The 22,678-nt window shown below is 36.1% G+C and overlaps 2 protein-coding genes across 11 annotated transcripts in view; one reads left to right on the forward strand and one right to left on the reverse strand.

The window, feature by feature from the left end:
• Window positions 1-1,539: 1,539 nt before the first annotated feature.
• On the reverse strand, window positions 1,540-22,627 carry YTHDF3 (YTH N6-methyladenosine RNA binding protein F3). 10 transcript variants are annotated; one of them, XM_058178805.1, is made up of 8 exons: window positions 22,504-22,627; window positions 21,017-21,041; window positions 18,408-18,439; window positions 16,173-16,258; window positions 11,769-13,370; window positions 6,933-7,001; window positions 4,449-4,503; window positions 1,540-2,615 (listed from the first exon to the last, which is right to left on the reverse strand). In XM_058178805.1, coding segments are annotated over exons 3-8 (1,833 nt in total). In that variant the 5' UTR covers window positions 18,427-18,439; window positions 21,017-21,041; window positions 22,504-22,627; the 3' UTR covers window positions 1,540-2,613. The 10 variants fall into 10 exon arrangements, with proteins under 10 accessions (XP_058034788.1, XP_058034786.1, XP_058034787.1 ...); XM_058178803.1 differs by having other exon boundaries at window positions 22,283-22,541; XM_058178804.1 differs by lacking the exon at window positions 22,504-22,627 and adding an exon at window positions 21,914-22,053.
• LOC131196251 (E3 ubiquitin-protein ligase RNF4-like) overlaps window positions 22,319-22,678 on the forward strand; it is a 28,943-nt gene continuing 28,583 nt past the window's right edge. The window contains exon 1 of the mRNA XM_058178813.1: window positions 22,319-22,456. The gene's annotated coding sequence lies outside the window, so the exon portion shown is untranslated. The remainder of the gene's footprint in view (window positions 22,457-22,678) is intronic.

The raw sequence follows: 22,678 nt of genomic DNA on the forward strand, positions 1-22,678 counted from the left end.
CATCGATTAATTGACACTATTGTTAAATGTATTTTGTAAACTAGACTAGGGGTCCCCAGCTTCCAGGCTGTGGACCAGTATCGGACTGTGGCCTGTTCAGAAACGGGCCACACACCTGGAGGTGAGTGGCAGGCAAGCGAAACTGCACATGGTGGAATCTAGTTTGCACACTACTCCTCTTTCTCCACCTACCCCCAGTCTGTGGAAAAATTGTCTTCCACAAAACCAGATCCTGGTGCCAAAAAGGTTAGGGGGGCACTGGACTAGACCACTGTATGCATCTAACAAATATGCATGGGATTAAAAAATATGTAACTTATTTCAAATTAAATTATTCATTTGGAAATACATATCTAACAATTAAATTTCCTAAATATACTTTATTAGAAGGAAGGAAGCACCATAGAGTTCAAAGTACTATAAATCCATGTGTGTAAAAGAAAGCCTTAAGATTCAATTCACCCGTGTGATATACTGTCCAATATATGCCATCCTGGGTGATTTTTTTTCTTAATTATACTTTCTTCTGCTAAGGCAAGCTCAACCCAGCAGAATCTTTGGCAGCATTAAGCAGAGAGGAACCAGTTGGAATGACATGATTTCTCTTTCCCTTTCTTACATAAGATCCTTCTAAAAGTAAAGCTATTGACTTGGACGATACATTTAATATGTACAGGTAGTCCGCTATCTATGACTATAATTGGAACCAGAATTTCTACTGCTGAACAAGGAAACTGTTAAGCGAGTTGCACTTGATTTTATGATCTTTTGGGCATAGTTATTAAGAAAATCACTGCAGTTAAGTAAATCATGCAGTGGTCTGTCATTAATCTCATTTCTCCCATTGACTTTGCTGTTGGAGGCTGGTCAGAAGGTTGCAAATTACGATCTCAGGACACTGCAACTGTTATAAAATACCTGCTGGCAGTTGCCAAATGCCCAAATTTTGATCACGTGACAGTGGGGAATGCTGCAATGGCTGTAAGTGTGAGGACTGGTTGTAAGGACTTTTTTCACTGCTGTTTTAACTTCAGACAGTTGCTAAACAAACGGTTGTAAACTGAGGACTACCTGTACAAGGGTGGCTTCAAGCACAAGGGCAAAAATAAAGCCTTTTTAATCAAAACTGCCATCTACCCAACATATGTGTGGCACAAAAATAACATTCTAATATAATCCTAACTACCATAGCAAGTTTTAAAATTAAGGAAGAGTTCCAAAGATGATGTAAACATTTATGATTTAGTCATAATTAAGAATTCACAAATAGGTTTTTAAAGATGCCTCTATACCTGTTTTGCTCTTCTACTCTTCTAAAAACATAGCACAACTTGATGCCAGACTGCAGCTGTTTTTTATGTAGATAATATAGCTATTGTGTTTTCAAACAGTACTACTCACATTGATACACAAGCAAACTTTTAAAATAAATTTTAAAAAGTAGCATAGAACATATTCAGGTGATTATGATTCCTAGGCTTTTATTATATAGTACTAATAAGTAACATGTAAACACAGCCATGAGAGCATACAAACTGAAACCATGAATAAACGTTTTATTTCCCAAAGTATTTTGAACTGAAAAAATAGCAGACTATTATATTCAGAATTGGGAACAAACAAAATCTGAGAAACTGAATATATGCTTGCTAAAACAAGAATAATGTTTATTTAGCTAGTGAATCACTTCGAGGAATAAATTTTCACTTTCATGATAGCAATCTTTTCAGGCTTGCAAACACCCAGAAATAGGAATTAAAGATTTTAAGTGTTGTTATAAAGGTCATAAAAAGTCTGATTTAGACTGAGGTACATGTACTCAAAATTGAGATTGAGTGTAGCAAACAAACAGTTCCTCAGACAAACACACTTCTTCTGGTATACATGTTACAGGGGGAAAAAAAAAAAGAAATGTGCATTAACTGGTGAGGCCCACCAAGCTGCATATATTAATATTCTCTACACCAAACAGTTTGAAACAAGGGAAATGACATTCTAATATAATTTCATGTTATAATTCATTTGGCTAAACTGTAGCTCAAAGTTGCTTTGCCATATTAAAAGTTTACTACAATAATTTTCACATGAACATTTAGACTTGAATTTTACTCCAGGACTAAATATGGCATGATTTTGCTTTAAATTCAGCTGAATAGCTAAAAAAACCTGACAATTAAAAAACTACATCAAAGAAAAATAAATTGAAGCAATGTGAATCTCACATCATTGAACCACTTATGATGGTTAATTGTTAGTATTTAACAAATTCAAAGAGTTAATGAATCCTTGCATTCGTTCCATCTCCTGTGCCTTAGCTAGGATGCATAATTACAAAAGACAGCAGATACTGGTAAAAGCTTCAGGACAGAAAGTGCTTGACGAAGTTACAGTTCTCAAGTGTGTTTGGTGAGAGAGTATAAGGGCAGATGCACTGATGAGAACCATTACAAGAAGAGTCATTTGTGTTAAAGTGTTCAAAGATGTCACCTTAAGCAGGAACAAAGCTTTAATAACGTCTTCTTAGACATATTAGGCATTTCCAGAGTCTACATCATTAGTGTTGTAATTCTAGCAGGATCATCTCCATATAGTTATTGTTTGTTTCTATTCCTCTCCTGCAGGACAGAAAAAAAGGAAAAGCATTAAAGCATTATCATAAAATACTTCAGTTCTATACAGTGGTGGACACACCAACTCAATTATAAGTGATTCATAAAAACAAACTGTAACCTTTATCAAAACATGAAAGCAATTACCTTGGTTAAAAAAAATCATTTTTCAACCTATAGAGTTTGAACTTGTTACTTCTTTAGAAAATTCTATACAATATTTTAAGAAAAATAAGCATGCCATAATATTTTATCAAAGCCATAAACCACTCTTCCATAGTAATTTATATTTCATATCATTTTAATTTTCTGTATAGGCCTAAGACTATGATGGTCTTCATTATTATAAGTGTTATTTATCAAAGTAGGACCATTAATCATAGAATAGAATATTTATTGATGCTCTCTTTCAACTTAAATAGAAAGAGCAGAGGCCAAAATCCTTTGCTATAATTATTAACTTTAATCTAAATCAGGGGTAGTCAACTTTTTTATACCTACCGCCCACTTTTGTATCTCTGTTAATAGTAAAATTTTCTAACCGCCCACCAGTTCCACAGTAATGCGCCGTGTATCTGTGCATGCCTCTCGCGCATCGTGGATTGGGTTTTGGGGGGGCACCGGCTACCAGCTCTGCTTGTCTGTTACAGCTGGGTGGTGTGGGGGGAGATGCGCAAGCTATTCTAGGACAAGGCTCTTTTGTTTGCGGTCGCACTGTAGCGTCATTTAGTTTCACTTACGTAACGTGAACTAAACTTATGTGCGGGCAATAATAGTATATTTTCAGAAATTTAAATTGTCACAGGGAATTTTATAAAAACCTAATGAAAATGTTTTTAAATAATGCTATGAAATTTTTTTAAAAAGTCAATTAAATTAAAAAAAAAAGTGCTTCAGTATTGGACAAAACCCCTACCGCCCACCATGAAAGCTGGAATGCCCACTAGTGGGCGGTAGGGACCAGGTTGACTACCACTGATCTAAATCCTTAAAATAGCAAAACCATCTTAACCACATTGGAAACATGTTAACAGTCTGATTCTTTTTGGGTGAAGGGATCTTTTAAATTCATTTTTTTTCATATAACACAATTGCTCAACGAATCCAATATAAGGTTGCATATTTTGACCAAGGGTACTTCTCTTCATAATATTAATGTTAAGAGTCCAGTCTAAGGTAGATCAGGTCACGTGGAAGTTACTGTGGCTGGGTCCAGCTTGGATATCTGAGGCAAATTTAAGTTCATTAGGCCTGAGGAAATGGACATAGTCCTTAGGGTTATTATGCAGCACTTCTGTGTTCGATCCATGTTCCTTCTGGCTGATTACAACCTCCGGACAGGGGACATGTTGTTGGGTTCTGGCAGTAGTTAATTTCTCTGAGGGAGGTGGATAGCACTCAGGATGGATAACAATTTATGATTTTTTTTTAAAAAAAATGGATTTTTTAAAATTTAAATTGATTTTTTGATTTTTATCAAATTTATTTTAACAAAATGCTTTTGGAGTAAAAATCTATCTAAAGAGTTTTCTATTTAAGATACATAATTTATTCAGCATGAAATGGAGCTTAGTTATGTAGCATGAGGCTGTATATTCTGCAATGTTGGGACTGTCGGTAAGTCAACAGCGGGTCAGAGGAGTAGCAGAGATGACAGCTGCTCTTTAAAAATTATGATTTAAGTTGAGTTGATTTAAATCAAGCCTTTTTACTAGTGTTTAAATCATGACTTAAATCAAATCCACCCTGATAGTCCTGTGGTCTCAAGGGGCCATCGCTCAACCCAACCGCAGCAAGATTATGGTATACACAAAGATGGAAATATCTGGCAATACCTACAGTTGAGGAGTGGTTGGCGAAGATGATAAAAACTTGTTGAGATGGCCAAATTGACCTGTTTGATTAGAGAAAAGATAATACCTATATTTATTGCAGATTGAAAATCCCTTATGGACTTTTGTGTAAAACAAAAAAATTATCTATGTTTTTGACCATCGTAGATTATAGAAAGAAAAGAGGCACAATATAAGTTTAGAAAAGAGGTAAATCTACAGTTTTACTTATAACTGTTTTAAAGAAAATAGGAAACCACTATTTTACATCTTTTTTTCTCACTTTATTTTTCTTCTTTCTTTTTGCATGTTAGCTTTCTTTTATTTTATTTTTCCTTACTTTATTTTAGTTTGTGTTAAAACTTTCAATAAAATTATATTAAAAGGGAGGATGCATTATTAAATGCCACCATTCTGAATAATTTTTGTCCAGTTTTCATACTTTTCTTTCTAAGGAAGGTTGCAGAGAAAGTGGTTGGTTGGTAGTTTAGAGGAAATGGAAGATGATGATTCTCTTCCTTCCTCCAGGATCAATCTCAGTTGGTATCGGTAGGAGAGAAAAGATCCAGTGGTGGTGGCCCCTCCTTTGTTGAGCACCTCAGGGATCAGATACTGTCTCTTCCCGTTTTAACATCTATGAAACTGGATGAGATCATCTGAATCAGACAGTTTGGGGTGAGCTTTATATCTCTACCCGAGGATGCCTAAGTAATGCCATGGAGGCTCTGTCTCAGGGCCTGGAGGATGTGGGGGTCTGGATGGGGCACAACAGATCATGGGTTCTTCCTTCTTTGGTTCTGTGCCAACTGGGGGTTCTCCTAGTCTCACAGTTCCTTCTTGAAGAAGAGGCGGCAGCCATGGTTAAGAGCACCTCTGCAAAGCTTAAGGGTCGTTATTAGTTGCACACATTCCTGCACGTGTTATTTTGATCTCCAGAGTGGCCTACTACAATGTGTTTTATGTGGGGTTGCCCTTGAAGAACATTTGGAACATTCAACTGATGCAAAATGCAACATCACAGGCAGTTACTGATGGCAGTTACTGGTGTCAGTTACTTGGCACATGTGTCACTGCTCTGTAAGCTGCATCAACTTCCAATGTGCTTCTGCAATTCCTGCAATTCAAGGTTCTGGTTATCACCTTTAAAGCTCTTCACGCCTTAGGACCAGCTTAATTATGAAACCATCTGTCTCCAATTGTTCCTACTGGTTCTGTCTGAAGGGTATGCTCAAGATACTGAGAATCTTTTTGGCTGTGGCACCTGCCCCTTAGAACATCATTCCCCCTAAGATTAGACTGTCCCTGTGGGCTTTTTGCAAGGCCTTGAAAACTTGGATTTGGGCTTCTGGGCATGGATTAGAGCCTATCCCCTGCTCATAATGATGAGAAGTTAAATCATGCCTAATCGCTACATGTTATTATTATATAGTTTGCAGTTTTGTTTGTTTTATTTTAAGCTGTTTGCAAAGTGAGATGACCAATTATATAAATTGACTAAATAAAAATAACCCAATTCCCAAATAAAGCTATTCAGCAAGGTAAGAGGGGACTAGAATCCATTCTGTGCTAAATGGAATTAGTCTATTAGATACAACTCCATGTTTTTCATTTGCAAAGTTAATGAGAAAACTTCCAGAGATAAGCTTTGGGATTCCCTCTATGATAAATACCACTTTCAAGTCTTTCTAAGAGAGTAGCAAGTTTCCTGTAGATACTGAATATCTTACAACATAATTCACAATATGTAGCACTGTCAAGAGTTTTTCATAACATTAATGTTTTTGGAGGGGGGGAACCCTTCAATACTAAATTCTATCATAATACATGCTGCAAAAATACCATAGGGAAACAAGTAAGCTATCCTGTGAACATCTAATCCTATGTTCTATTTAAATATATTGTCTGTTATATGAAACATGGTGACAGAATGTCAAATAAAAATCTGTATCTTCATACGGATGTTCACATAGTGCAATCGGTTTTGCATTTATAATTTCAGTAGATCAGCCAAATTCTATGTTCCTTATTGCATAATTTACTCATATTGAACGTAAAACAGTCAATACATAATTTTCAGGAAAAGTTGAAACCAATTTTTATTAAGCATTTTTCAATCATGAATTCGGGTTTCTTTCAATTATATATATAGGGCGTTGTTAATTTTTTACTCAGCAACACAGATATAGGTGATACCAAATATTATAAAATATTTTCTTAGATAGCAATTTAAAAACTTATTAAAAGGTATATGTTTTAACAGATTGGGATTCAAAAGGCGGTATTCTATAAAAAAGGCTTCTCATTCCAAAGGGCCATTTGCTAGCTAGCAAAACAATGGGGAAAAGCAACTCCCATCTCATCCACATATTCAGAAAAAAACTATTTGCACAAACTTTCTTTTCAAGACCAGTTTTATTTTCTCAGAGCCCTGAATTCTTATTTTCATTATGCATCAAAATTATTCAGAGCACTTATCTGCAAACTGAAATACCTCATAGTTGGAAGGCAAAACAACCTCCTTCCCCTGTAGCCTCCCAAAATCTGGAAATGCAGAGATCATCTATGAAAATAAGGTACATGGAGAAGAAGGAATCCACAAAAATAATCAATGATCTGCTCCTTATCTACAATGAGGAATTTCCTCTGCCAATACAAGAACCCCTTTAATTCAGTATGTCAAATCTGGATTCAGTCTTTTTTTATTCACAACACAGTATTTAGCACAACCAACTGCAAAAAGTTCGGCTTCCGCTACCAATAAACCAGATTGGTCAGTTTTTCAAAAACAAATATTTGAGAAACATGATTGGTTTGGTCTTCAACAATTAAATATTTGTTTATATTAACAAATATAACATGGTATATATTCCACCTAATACATATGGACAGTGTCTAAAGAAAAATAGCAATTTAGTTAAAAGATTTTAGTTCAAGCCTTTATTAGGCTGTTCTAAAAATTTGGGGAAGAATAAAACATTTCATTTTGTTAATTCATTTAGAATATTACGGAAAGAAAAATCTCAATTTAACAGTGGTTGGCTTTTCCAATGGTGATCTGCAATCACCAGCATCCGTCCATGAGGAGAGACCAAATTAAAAAAAGGCCTAATAGCAGTTGCAGCAGGATAATTAAAGCCCCTCTCCCTTTGTCATGTATGCAATGCTGACACACATACAAAAGAGGTAGAGCTCCGATCACACTACTAGTATCATCTTCCCATTCTTGACCTCGCTCACTTCCCGTGGATGCTGGTGGTCTCTAAAATAACCCCAATTAATAACCATCAGTTTGTGAATAGCTTCTATCAATCCTTTCCACTGACAAATATAAATTACAAGGCAATATAGGTTTTTCCCCCCAGAATTTCCACTTGTGACTAAGGAATTAGGATACTTAGCTTTTAAACTCTACCTAAATTGAACATTCCATTCTTAATGAGTACAATATTTCTCAACAGGTTAGCTTATTCTTGTTACTTTTCTACTTCACTACTTTTCAGCAGTAAATGGACTCTCAGTAGCTAAAGCATTATGCATTCTCAGCAGTTTCTCTGTTGCTGATATTCTAATATTTTTCCAAGCTTTTAAAAGCATATCAAACGGGGAAGGTATGAACTTTGGCAAGGAGATTCAAGTTCTATCTGGGACTTGTATTCAAAATTCCTAATGGACAACAATCCTTTATTCATCTTTCATTGCAAAAAGCAATACATTAAGTCTTGTTCTATACTAGCCTACAATGGTTACATCATGTAATAAGAATCAGCACTGGTTTGGATTTAATTAAGCACATACAATATAAGCTTTGGTTTATCACACCGAGACACATTTTATAAGGAATATTTCACAATATAGCAATTAACATAAATGTACAAATATTTAAACTATATTCTCAAGATTCTATTATACTACTTTATGCATACATAATTTAATAATTTTCTAATATGTTAAAATATTATACGTATTTAGAAGATAGACCCACTAAATTATTTTTTATTCATTTTGCTGACGATATGTTAGTCATTCTCAAAGGCTCCAGGTAGTTAAAAATAACTCTGAAGCACATTTAAAAATATAAAAGCAAAAAGATAAAATCTCAAAAATAAAAATTTCATACATCAATGAACCCAACCTTCAATTACAGTGTACCCTTCTTTTGTGCAAGGTGGAACAGGTAGTCTTTACAATTTTCTAAAGCTCCCAAAAAACAAAGCAGGTCAAATCTCTGTTGGGAAGGAGTTCCACAGCATGGGCTAGGGCTGGACACCCATTTCCAAAGCTCCATCAGGTGACAATCGCATAGGGATGGGACTGGGAGGGAATATATTGTATTTCATCTAGTTTGATAGACAGATGAGTACAAGAAAAATCAGTACCCCAGATAACCAGATCTTTAGCCATATAGGGCCTGCAAGGGGAAAATCAGCATCAGTCCTTTCTTAACGAATGGCTGTTCAGGAGCCATTCAGAACTCTGACAGCACTGAACAGTTACAAACTGTGTCTAAAGTTATAACCACTGAGGTGTCCCTGTAATTACATGATCAAAATTTGGTTGCTTGTCAGTGAGCCTGATCTTATAACCATGGGGGCACTGGAATTCCCCCCACCTGCCAACCTTTTCATCTAGACAACCCTGAACAACCTGTCAGCAGCTCAGGTCTCGACTTCAGCCCTAGTGTTGCCACTATCACTCAAAAGACCACATTACACCCTATCTCAAGGGCATGCAAGTCTTGGGGAATGGTGTGATGCCCCTGCAGCCTAACACTTCCCAAAATCTGCCTCTTACCTTCAGATGGTATTCTCTTTTTGTAACAGGCCCCCATAGCCTACCAATGATAGCTACAGCTTACACAAAGACTTTATTCTTGAAGCGGCATCAGAGCATGCTCTTACATGGCCTCTGAAGTCTCCAAAAACCGCAAGCAAGCATGCCCCTATTCTTGTATGATTTTCAGAGGCTCCAGAAGCTACACAAGAGCAAGGCAATTTCTAGATGATCTGGAAGCTACATGAGAGCATGCCCCATTCTCACACAGCTTCTGCAGCCTCTGAAAACTGCACAAGAACTGGGTGTGCTTTTATGCGATTTTTGGGTGCTGCAGAGACCGCACAAGAATGTGGGGTGCTGCCATATGGACTCTGGATCAAATCTGGGTTTCAGATTTGATCCAGAGAAACAGAAGACCAGGAACCAACTGGCAACCAATGTAGTTCCTGAAACAGGCGTTATCCAAGTATACCAGCATATACCATCACTGCTGGGCCATCATATTCTGTATTAACTGTTGCCTCTGAATGCTCTGCAATAGTAGCCCCATGTAGAATTGTTACAATAATCTAGGAGAGAATTGATTAGGACATACATGCTTATACATACTGTAAATATGACTTCTCAGTCTAGGAATGGTTGCAATCAATACAGAATATTTAACTGTGAAAAATCTATGCTAGTCACAATTGCTCTTCAAGCAAGAACTGTGAAGCTAGGAGAACTACAAAATTCCCAAGTTCAAGGAGGACTCAGAGGATTGCACTCACTCCTAAAGCCATCATCAGCAAGCATATCCAATGCAATTTACTTACTATATCATAAACTGAATCCTGACTACCAAGATATAAATAATATATTTTCTCTAGGAGAAATTGTAACATCACCACTGTTTTCTAGGGGAAATAGGTATAAAGTTGTACTGAGCCAAGGTTTCTTGAACAGGAGGTATGCTACAACCATCTCCAGAAACTACTGATCACTGCCAGATCCAACCTTCTGCCATTTCACAGGAAATCATAGCCAGTAGGAGCAGGGTTCTTACTGAAAAGTGATGGAAGTAACATGTAGAGCAGGGATGTGAAACTTGATTTCATTGAGGGCCGCATCAGGGTTGTGTTTGACCTTGGGGGGGCCAGGGAGAGCATGGCTAGCTCAACATCACCCATGTCGAGGACGCCTGTGGAGGCCCAAACGCTCTGCCAGTGGAAACGGGCTGTTGAGCTCAGATTTCAGCTGCTATGGCCTCCTGCAACCCTCTGCCAGTGAAAACGGCACTCGGGAAGACAGCACGTAGTCCTCCCAAACTCCGTTTTCATTGGCAAAGGCACCACAGGCTGGTCCTTTGCTGTTTCCAGGGCAGCCCCGTGGGCCAGATCTAACCACCCCTCAGCCTGGATCTGGTCCCTGAGTTTGACACCCCTGCTGTAGAGGATCTGCTTTCCCAGAAACATAAACTCAAAATTATCCCAGATCGTTTCACAAGACAAGACTTCAATCATCTCTACTATTTGTGTGTGCCAGAAATCTAGCTTCTGTCAAACCTAAGCAATTTTGTCCACAAAAGCTGCAAGAATCTTTTAACAGCCTTTCAAATGGTCTTGGCTTACTGTCAAACGAATTACAGAAGTTCAAGTCTTTTTAAAAAATTTAAAAAATAAACTGTTTTTGTCTCCACAAAGACAGCGTTTTGATAATAAGCCATGTGTCTGAAGCAACATCCTTACTTGCAGTTAATCCAAGGAAGAACAAGTTAAATTCGGATGGCTAAGAGGCTTTAGATCCAAATCAGAAGAAAGGTGTTTAATTGCTTTACCCAGTTTGATTCCTTTAGCCTTCTCAAAAAACAAGAATGGAAAAAACACAAGACAGAGAACTATTTTCTAACTCACAAACACTGCCTCCAACAGGTGTGATTTCACCAGAACTCTTTGTTTCCTTCCAATTCCAAAACCAAATCTCAAGGTTTTGTGTAATTCAAGACATTTAATGGATTAAAATAGGTGCCTTAAGCATCTCAAAACTATTATTTCCTTACTTCCTGCTCAATTCTGCCAGGGTGAACTCAGACTCCATTAATTTCTTTAGCTGAGCTGTAGATTGTCCATTCCTGGTCTGCAATGAATTTGGATACAAATTATAACGCTTTTGAGGGAATGGGGCAGAGGGAATAGTTCAAAAACTGTTTTATTGATTTTTTTGATAATTTTTTATTTTGTATTATTTTTTAACCAGCAATAGTGCTGGTAAAGGAATTGTTTCTTTTGTGTACATCTCAGTGTCTATTACAACTTAAATACTTTACATGAAGACACAGAATCTCATCACTACTATTAAATATTTGGCCTTGCAGTTATTAATACAGATTTAAATTAAAATTAGGATACTTGAATTTTAATGCAGACCGTAATGAACATGTTATCCAGAATATTTGATAACTCTCACCTAAATCTGTTAAAGTGGTATTAAATATCACTTTCTATTAGTTAAGATCAGAAGCAACTCCATTTTTAATAATCAAGCTTCCAATCCAGGAAAAAGTATGATCTCTTACCCTACGCATGGCTTCCTCCTCCTCTTGACGCTTTTCATAATGTGCAAAGTCATCAAAGATTGAGGTGGTATGCTTGAAAGTAGCAATTATTTTAAGCACTTGCTTGGCTTTTTCTAGGGGTACTTCTTGAGTGTCCCTTGAATTGGTAACTGGTTTGTTGTCATTATTTTCCAAGCGAATGTGCCGCAGCTGGTTGTTCGGAACGTCTTTAACAAAGATCCATTTAACATCAAACTTCCCCTTCCATTTATCCTGAGACCAGACTCCAGCATACGCATTGTAGTCCACCACTGACTTCATCTCAGCCACTCCACAGAAGTGTCCACTGCCATTCACACTGAAAAGTAAATAGAGTGGGCCTTTTCCATTCAATGAACGATATGCAGCATCCAAGCGCTTATTACCATGTTCAGTACTACACCAGATAGAATATTTAATGGAACGATGTATATCATCCTCTGAATAGCTTTTGATTATAAACACGCGACCATTCTTCAGGTTCCAGTCAAAGTCTTTGGGATTATAGTTGTTTATGGCCTTTAATTTCTCCAAAACTGGGTGTACTTCTACACCAGATGGTGAAGAGCTAACTGGTATAACACCTATACCATAGTTTTCATTGCCAGCTCCATTGCTCTGATTAAAGCCTACACCTCTATTGCGAGGAGCCACCCAGCGATTTTGCAGCTGTTGCTGCTGCTGCAGCTGATGAGGCTGAGCCTGTTGCTGAGGTCCTTGAGGCTGTTGTGACTGTGGTGGCGGCTGTTGCTGTTGCTGCTGAGGCAGCTGGCTTTGCACCATAGGAGGTGGCTGAATTAAAGGCTGAGGCTGTTGAATTATAGTCTGAGGAGGCAGTACTGGTTGGATTGGAGGAGCTTTTACCACCGACCCTTTGTCATCCCAAGTGCCAATATTCATGTTGTGTTTTATAGGTGGCGGCGGTACTGCAGGGCCCCCAATTCCCACATTACCTTTAGGTTTAAGTTTTGGCTGAGGCTTAGCAGGCTTTCTTGCAATGGCAGCCCATGAGGTTGGTTTAGGTGCTGAACTGCTAACTGCAGGCACATTATTTGCTGCAATGCTCGTCATACCTGTACTGGTTAGAGCTGATCCAACTGTTTTTGTTACAGCAACTGTCATTTCACCACCAATTTTCAATCCAGTCATACCTTGCTCGATGCTGCTAATTCCAGGTACCTTGCTCAAAGTATCATTGCCAAATCCAGCCTGTCCATCGGCTATAGCTCTACCGAGAGAGCTGGGTGGGTAGCCATAGCTGCTGCTATAAGCAGAGCTTTGGGTTGATTGCCCCTGAGATCCACTTGTCCCCCATGTAGAGAAATCTGCATTGCCAGGAAAAAAATTAAATCCATGCTGACCAAGAAACGGAGGAGTATTCCCTAAAGCTCCAGGTTGACTGAATACACCATCGGGGATATAGTGGTGTTCACCATTGCTCATCTGTCCATAAGTTGTCAAGTATGGCATTGGAGGATCTCCAGCTGTGGACCATGCTGCTTCACCCAAAGAGTATGGAAAACCAATGGAGGGAGCATAATAACTAGGCATGTATGGGTCTGACATTGGTGGATAGCTATTACTCTGCAGAAGAAGAAAAATAATAATTAAACTTTAATGCTGCATTTATAATGTTCATTTGTTACAAATCTAAATTTAAGAACATTTAATACTGTTCATGTCCCAAAACTTAAATATAGAAAAAATATTTTCATATTAAAAGACCTGGAATAAAAGCCCTAAAAACCAAATAAATAACAGTGGTTAATATAATCACTGAATAGTTTAAAACTGCTCCACAGTGGTACAATTTTAATTACACTGATATGGCTTTCTAAAAAAAGAATTTGCACATCTTCTGGCACAGCTGCACCTCCAACATCTAAGAATATTCAAGATGCCATTTTATTTTATTCCTTCTAACTGGGCTCCTGCCTTCTTCCTGTGGTTTTCTTCATCTTAAATCAGGCTATACATGACAAGAGTTTTATTTATTCAATATGAATAAAGACTTTAGTATCTTCAATGTGTTAAAATTCACTGTGTCTCATGTCAAGATGCTAATAAGTTCGCCACAGAAAGATAGTAATAAGAGATCAAGCTATGGAACACCATTTATTTCTTACTCCTGAGGAGGAACAAAATTTGAGGCTCTAAGAACATAGATCACTAATAAAATGCATAGGCAGGACAGGACTTACTGCAAGCTTAATTGACCCCCAAACCTCTGAATTTATATACCTTATTCTGTTCCTCGACCTAAGTATTTTTATTATACAATGGCACAAAAATAACAAGCACAATAGTTTATTTTACCTGTTTTATTTTCAATATTTACCAACAAAATGGGAAAGGTAATATTTGTGTTAACCACAGATATTTTTGAACCCTTATATGGCAGAGATTTGCATGAACTAAAAATTTGCTTAAAACAACATTGACCTTAAGTATAAATAATTAATCATCTGACCTACACACAGCTAGTTAGCTTAGTATGCAGGGGAAAATTTCAGGCCAAGAATATTCTTGTTTTAATTGGGAATGAAATGTAAGGCCATTTTATTGGAGCACTCAAACCATCATATAAAAAACTATCATACTGAATTTATGTATCTTGTATTCCAGTGCAAACATAACGCCCAAAATCACCTACTCCCTGGGCAGAAACACACATACAAATGTCTCTTGTCACAAGCACACATCACAAAGAACTTTTTTGCATTGAAAAAGCTCAACATTATATTTTAACATTTCAACATTTTTCAGCTTTTTACTATGACTTTCGCCAGGAAAACATTAAGCCAAAATTTAATCACATGCAACAAGACATGTAAAGCTCCCATAATGTCTGAAATGCTCTTACACCAAACCCTTGTGAGGTATCAGCATTGTTGCACAAGATTCCAGGTATGATTTCGAGTGTCTTTTAAAAATGGAGAAGGGGAACTGTGTCCAGTAGATATCTATGACAACACTGAAAAGTAATTTTACAACTGACCAGTGCATCATTTGCGTTTTTCACAACCAGTGGCTGTTTACCACCATTACAGCAATTATGTGATCACCACTGGGGGCTTTACAGCTGGCTTCTGACAACCAGAGTTAAGGGAGACACTGACAATAAAGTCGCAACACATGACATATCATGTGATATCTCACTGAATAACCATATCACTTAGCAATGAAGTTGCCAATCCAAAATGTAAGGACTACCTGTATTTCTGATATCATGCGTTAAGTCCTGATGAAGTAGGACACAAAAACTAATGATAGAAAACTTGGCTGCAACTGAATGAGAGCCCACACATTTATTAGCAGATGAAAATTCTAATTCTGTTTGTCAGAATTATCTAAATATCCTATGCATATTATATAACATTTAAATTGGCACCTGTTTAGTATCAAAAGTCAACTATTTATTATTGCATACATATTGCTTGCTATGTTGTACAACTAGCAATAATAAGCAATCAAACTGCAACCCAAAGCTGGAAGTTTCAGAAGGCAGTGGAGACAATCACAGTAATGGTGTATCATTATCTAGGTAGTTGCAAGGCCATTCAGTGGGAAAAGACATCCAGAGGATAATGCCATCAAATTCTCTATTGTACACATATAGTTTTGTTCCTACTCTGCCTTAGGCAAACCTGGATGAAAAAAACTTCCTTGGCTTCTGCCACACTGAAACATCCAGAACCTTAGTAGAAGTAACTTATGAGTTTTTCCGTGGAAAAACAAGGCCTTAAGTTAATTCTTTGTAGCTGTTTGAGAGAGAAAAATTCTGTATCAGTGAAACTTCTAAGACAATAGGGTTGAGCTAGAATAGAATAACTAAACAGATACATATGCAAATCCTGGTTCATTATCCTTAACTTTGCCTATGGCCTTTGTTAAATAGCCACCATTGTAGCGCAAGAAGAAAATAACAGAAGCATCCCATGAGATTAATTAAGACTAGCTAGACAGCTCTGGTTAATAATTCAGGCAAGGATTAACCAAGGCTTCAAATTGCCCCCCCCCCATTGTTTTTATTTTTCATTAAAAAATCTAATTTAACTCTTTGAAAATAGAATGTATAACTTTAAAAATGCATCTTCTGCTTAGAGCATTAAATGAATGAAAATGACTACAAGAAATGCATATTAACTAAGCTTGTTTCCCATCTATATCCACTGCAATATCCCTTCATATTTAGATCCTAAGCAAAAGAATTTAAGGAAAAACAAAGTTAACTCACTGGCATGTTCCAAAGGCAGCAATGTTTTATAAGTAAATGGGATATGAAATCTTTGAAAGGTTGTATTTTGTTATTGGATAATTAAAGAAATCTATTTTATTACTTATTACAGAGTACGAAAAATATGTAATAATTTTGTAAATACTTGCCTGATTTGTCTGGCTACTCAGATATGGCTCAAAATCATCATCATTTACTGCATCCTTTTGATGAATCGAACCGTTTTGCACTGAAACTGAAATGCAACTAAAATTAGAAATAACATAAAAGCATTGTGCGTGACTCTGAACATCTAATGGAAATCATAACATTTTAAGGTAAATCATAATAGGTAACATGCATGTATTATTGTAGAATCCTTAAATCAAAAAGCCACAAAGGAACTGTGTATTTACAGGATCATCCAGAAGAGATGAAAATGGGAAAATATTACATAAATAGAACGTGAAGAATGAGCTTTACACTTTCTATGGCCACAGATTAGAATATAAAGCAAGAAAAAAAAGTAAGCCTGAAATATTATTTGTAAGAAGGCCCCAATGAAAAGAAACTAATTTAGAGAAGTATGTACATCAGAACAAGAGAACTTCAATGGATTCATATAGAAGTGCAAATACAGCACTGATCTGGTCTTTAACTAAACAGAGTTTAGTGTTATATATCACTTTATATGTACACTAAGTTATTTAATTACCTTGTATAGTATACCATGATAGCAATTTTTCCCCTTAAGTTCGTAAGAGAGAGAGAATAGATAAATGGCATACTGAAAGCAGCCAATTTAATTTTTCTATACTGAAATAGATTGAATATCAGCAAAAAGTCCGGCTTTGCTGTTAAAATTCTCTTTCTAGTACAGTGACATCCAGATATGTATCTTACAATAACTTTATTTCAAAAATGAAATCTGCAAATGCTTGTATTAAAAGTTATTTCTACTTGCTTTATACATAAATAATCTCAGACTCAATCACTATGTAAAATTCCTGATTGAAATTCAGTGATACAATATTGACCTAAATGGACAAATGGCCGGATTTCCTCTATATTACTTCAAATGTAGCTTTTTAACCAGATTTCAGGTATATGACAAAAAATGTTTTTTTAAAAAAGCCAATACCAATGAATTTCAACCAACAGAAACTGTAATATAAAAGTAACTAGTCCTACAAATGTGGCTTAATAATGTGCCTGTCTATTGTTCCATGTCTGTTCTCTACAAAGATATCACAATGCATAAGCAAGAATTTCAAGACAGATATACCGTATATTCTCAATATTTCCAAGTGTTCTATTTGGTTTCCACTTCTAGCAACAAGCAGCAATGACTTTTTTTAAGAAGTGAGATTACACTGGATACACACTAAAGGTATAGGTAGGGATTAGATAGCAATTGACAAATCCTTATATAAAAATTAGAACATTTTAATTTGAAATCTTAAAATTAAGGAAAAATGTTTTCAAAAGGTAGTGTTTATACTATGAATTCCTGGTAACCAGAATGGATATTAAGGTTTACAATTTAACTTGTCAATAAAACAACTCACAAGTATATAACTCTAACCACTCAACTGAGCATCTAGTTTGCAGATTAGGTACTGTGTCCCCATATTACAATGATTATGCTAACAGATTTATACTCTGTTCTAATATTCTATTGAAAGCAGATTTTTCAGCTATATATCCAACATATCTCACCTTTTGTTTTGATAAGCTTGGTGGTCTGTAATAAAGTTACTCATCCATTTAATATACATCACTATTAAGTATTCTCTTTTCTGTCACAAATAGCCAGTTTTGGAGAAGAGAAAACTGTGTCTAAAATTTGGGTTGCAAAATAGATATAAATACAGATATCAAGAGAATATCTGTAGCTCAGGGTTGAATTGTGGAGTCCTTAATGCTCTCTGAGCTTGGTTTTTTGTTTGCAGATGTTTTATTACCCGATCAGGTAACATCATCAGTGCCAATACCTAGTGCACTGAGGGTGTTACCTAACTAGGCAATGAAACAACTGCAAGCAAATAACCAAGTTCATAGAACACCAAAGATTCCACAATAAGCTTTATTGCAGTCACATTTTCATTTTATTGGTTTCTTTAAAATTCTACTTCTAACATACTTTCAATTTCATATTTTCTTCATTAGACCTTTTTTCTTAAATTGTTTCTACACATATTTTTGTAAACTACAGCCAAAAAGCTTTTTCTCTGCTCAAAACATTGAATCTTCTAACATGATTTACATCCCTTTGCACAACTCCTGTACTGAGGGGAAAAAACAATTGGGCTTGTTAAAAACCACAAGCCAAAAATATAAGTCATATAATATTGCAAGTGCAAACACTAACTTTAAAATTAATAATATTCAAAACAAGTACATACCAAAATTGGTACAATTCATTCTAATAGAATATCTGACAGAGTAAGCAAAAGAAAAAGATGTAAATGTGCGATACAATTTTTAGAGAAAGGCAAAATTCTCTACCAAGTATTTCAGAGAAAGACAACAGCAGTTTATCCTGTGATTCACCTTACAGGAAATCAACTATGCCATAGAACAGGAACATATGCTGCTAGCTCATAAGAACTAAAACATGTTTCTTTAAAAATATCAAATCAATAACAGGTATGTCTCAGAACAAATTCTGAACAAAAAATATTACAAGTTTGATTAATTTACTCCTTAACTAAAATTTAGCTGTTAAAAATCAAAACCACAAAGTAGAAAGCACAATTACTATTAATTCAATATAATATTCAGTGATAAAATGTATATATATAGAATGTAAAGGTGTGGCACCCTGTTTCACTGAAAGACATTTTGACTATCATCATGAAGTTCAGTCATGGTTATTTAAAAGTAATTTAAAAGAATTACAAATTCAAATAAATACAGAGTATTTCTCAGTTCTTGGTATTTCTTTCAGTAATATAGTAAAAAATATAATTAAAAAATTGTTTGCTCCTTGGTTTATTGCTTTAATATATTGTAATCAACCATAGTTACCTCAATAATTGAAGTGGCTTATAAACTGAATAAATACTAAATAAATAATGGGTTTTACTTCTATTAGCAATTTATTTTAAAAATTAAAACAAAATGTTCTGTGCAATGCAAAATCAGAGTAACAGATATTTTAGGGTTTTATTAAAAATTCCAATATAAACAATCTGACATTGGTTCTATAGATATATTTTATCAATTATTAAAAGCAAATAATTATATAAAGTATAATGAAACTAGTAACTCATTTTAATATATTTAGGTCCTTTACTTGTAAATGAGCTGTACACGTATGTTCAGAGCTATAATAATAAACTGCCAAGATCTTGTCATAAACCATGAATGATTAAAACTAGAACATTACTAGTTGCCATCTTAATTTATGATATTATAAACTGTGTATAACCATATTACTAACAGTTTTTTAATTTATTCAGTTCAATTACCAGTGTCTGAAAAGACAAAATACACAGCTTTGCTTTCAATTAATTGCCTCAATCCCTGTAGTTTAACGCATATCCAAAATATTTCTAAAATACTATCAGCATATGTATCTTTTGCATTAATTTATAAAACTTTCAACTGTCTAATGTTTCATAATACTTTAGGCATCACATCTTTCTTATTGTTTGTTATTATTTTAATGAGATTTTTTTTTACAGTTTTGTGTTTTTTAAATTTATGTAAATCCTCTGGGGAATAATCTTTAAAACAAGAAGTATGGACTATAAGGAATTTATAGAAATTATTTCTGTATACTTCTCAGATGTGGAAATGTTTAAACAATAAATTTATATATCCTTGTGCTGAGAAATAAGCCAAACTGAGATGACTGAGTGTATTCCAGAAAAAAGGTATCACAATAATTTCCTCCTTTCATCCTTCAAACTTGAAAGTGTTTCATTGTGATGGATGCTATCACTTTTAATAACTCGAAAGAACTATTGGTAAAGAATGGTAAGAAATGTCACAAATAACATACCCTGTTGGAATTTATCATTTCAATGATGTAGACACTTATATCACAGTTTGGTTGACACAGTACACTGTGAATATAATCTTAAATGTTTATGCAAGGTGTTTATGCTAGCCTTATACAGCTTCTTTTTTATGTACACAAGGCCAAACCCATGCACAGGCATTAGTTACTAGAATTCAGGGATAAAAGTTGACCACAAATAAATAAAAAGAACAAAAAATGGCTTACTTAAGCTATCACAACGCAAATTGACAACTGTACCAAATCACCAGAGAAGTCTTTGGAATGCTATTTTTAAAAACAAAAGTTTTTAACTAAATTAGCTTAAAAATAGATTTAAATAGTTTTCCCATTCTCTTCTCTCCCTGAAATTACAAAAACTCCATCATTCTTCCTCAAAACACTCAACTTTAACCATATCCTGATCGATGTGAAGGGGATGCTGGAAAAAAATGTCCAAACCAAGCAGAAATCCAGTCTATATATCCAGGCTATGTTTCCCACCTATTTTGAAATTTAAAAACTACCTCAAATCTAAAGACCTTCCTCCTGAGCTTTCAAGAAATGGAATGAAAAGGAAATGAAAAATTTTTATGAACTTCCTTAAATTAATTTAATTTAATTCATCTTAGCATTTAAGATAAAACATTTAGATGCCAAGAGGAACTGCAAAAATATGTAATTATAGCAAACCTAAGACACTTAATATCTGAACTGGAAAATCAATAGGCAAAAGAAAATAATAAAGAACCTACATCATTTGAACAGTTGATTAGTCCTATTTGTTCTGATGGCAGAAATAAAGAAAATGACAAAACATTCAGGTAATTCAATTTTATTAGAAATGCAAACAAAATTGCAGAATTTCATTTGTGTAGCCTAATGAATCATTTACTATATCAATAAAAGTTATCAAACAAATATCCACAGTCCCTATAGACATTTTTCAGATTAATTAAATAATTATACTGATTAACTGGGATTGTAAGAAAAGAAAAATCATCTTACCTTTATTTCCCTGTCCTTTAGGTCTCTGTTAGCAATGAAATAAAATAACAATAAATTAAATATATAAAATAACTCATATTTTAAAAACAGTAAATACCAAGACCTAAGCATCTAATGAATTCTAAATAGGCTAGTACGTGGAATATCACAAGAACTATACACTTTAAAAGATACATAATAGTTTAATATTTAAACATAAAAGTACACTATTGGCACAAGCAATAAGAAATAAAATTATCAGAACTTCTTATTTAAGCACTAGATTTATAAAAGCATAGCTAAAAATTAACATTCCACTGTGATAACATGATTATAAACATATTATTCCTGTTTTTCTCCTCTATCCCATTAGACTTAGTAACTTTGAAATTGTAATAATTTTCTTATATCGGTGAAGCATAAAATCAATGCAGAAAAATCTATACTTCCCTAACTTTGGCCAATAATAAAGTATTTTTCAAAAGTGAAAATTCAAATCTGAAATTGTTATACTGACTCTGATGTGCCTGATTCTGAGGTCTATTAAATTGGCTGTTCACTACAGACCTCCAGTATCAATTATCTTTGAAAAAGGTTTAATGTGTACACAGAGGGAGAGAGAAGTTCATTAGATGGTTGCAAAGAACACAATGGGAAAAACAACCCCCATAAAGACAAGAAGGTGGAATGTTAAAAGCACATAAAAATGAAAAGAGCAAAACTAGGAAAGGAAAAAATAAGCAAGGGAAAAAAAACAGTGCATGGAAAATATAGCAATGCATTAAACAAAGCCATACTATCTGGAAAAATAACAGTATTCACCCTAAGGCGACAAAAGAACAAGAAAAATAAATATTGGGGGGGAGGGGGCGGGAGAGAAGAAAAGAAGCGCGGCAACAAAAGGCCAGCAGAAAATACTGTATAATGGAGAACAAACGGCAACGACTACTGCGAATTCCTCAGAGCCACGTCCAACTACAGTCAGCGAGGGCAGAACGTTTAGCCAGAGGCCAGCCCCGACAAGGCAAGGGCCGGAGCTCGTAGATTTTAGGCGACTAGCGAGTAAGTTGCCCTCCCGTGAACACAAGCAATGGAATCGCTGAGCCTCGGCAGGAAGGCCCCAGGCCGAGCGGCCTCCAGGCCTGCAGAAGGGGCGGTCCTGGGAGCAGGGGAGGAGTCCCACGGTCTCGGATGTAGCGGGCTCGGATCCCCGCTATGACCAACGGAAGGAAGGCGGGACGAGGGGATCCTCCACTCGGGAACCACGAAGCCGCGAGAAGGCGGTACCTGGTCGACGCTGGTGGCTGACATTCTTCACGGGGAGCCGCAATCCCCCTCACCCCGCTCCGCTTGGGCCTCCTCCTTCTCTCCCTCAGGTCGTCGTGGTCGCTGTTTCCGCCTCCTCTACTCTCCCCTCCGCCGCTGGCTGATTGTCTCCGCAGCCCGGACCCTCCTGTCCTGGTCAGTGCCTCCCAAAGCCACCCGCCGGACGCAGCGCGACTTCCCACCTCTACTCCGGGCTCCGGGCTTTCCCACAATGGCGGACGCGCTCCGGCTCCTACTTCCGCTCCGCGGCACCCTGACCTTCCGCTCTTCCCCCCTCCGCTGACGACGTCGCCGCCTGACCTTTCCCTTTCCCTTTCCGCTTCAAGTCACGTGGTGGGGGGAAAAGTAACAGGGAGC

Source organism: Ahaetulla prasina, chromosome 3 (assembly GCF_028640845.1).
Source record: "Ahaetulla prasina isolate Xishuangbanna chromosome 3, ASM2864084v1, whole genome shotgun sequence".
NCBI classification, from domain to species: Eukaryota; Metazoa; Chordata; class Lepidosauria; order Squamata; family Colubridae; genus Ahaetulla; species Ahaetulla prasina.

What these genes read in the sequence shown, in the direction of transcription:
- YTHDF3 (XM_058178801.1), bottom strand. Translation starts at nt 22,306, where the DNA reads ATGTCAGCCACCAGCGTCGACCAG. An exon ending in TAAAGGACAGGGAAATAAAG is followed by an intron (nt 16,259 to 21,016) that starts GTAAGATGATTT and finishes GTTGCATTTCAG; the next exon opens with TTTCAGTGCAAAACGGTTCG. An exon ending in TGAGTAGCCAGACAAATCAG is followed by an intron (nt 13,371 to 16,172) that starts GCAAGTATTTAC and finishes CTTCTTCTGCAG; the next exon opens with AGTAATAGCTATCCACCAAT.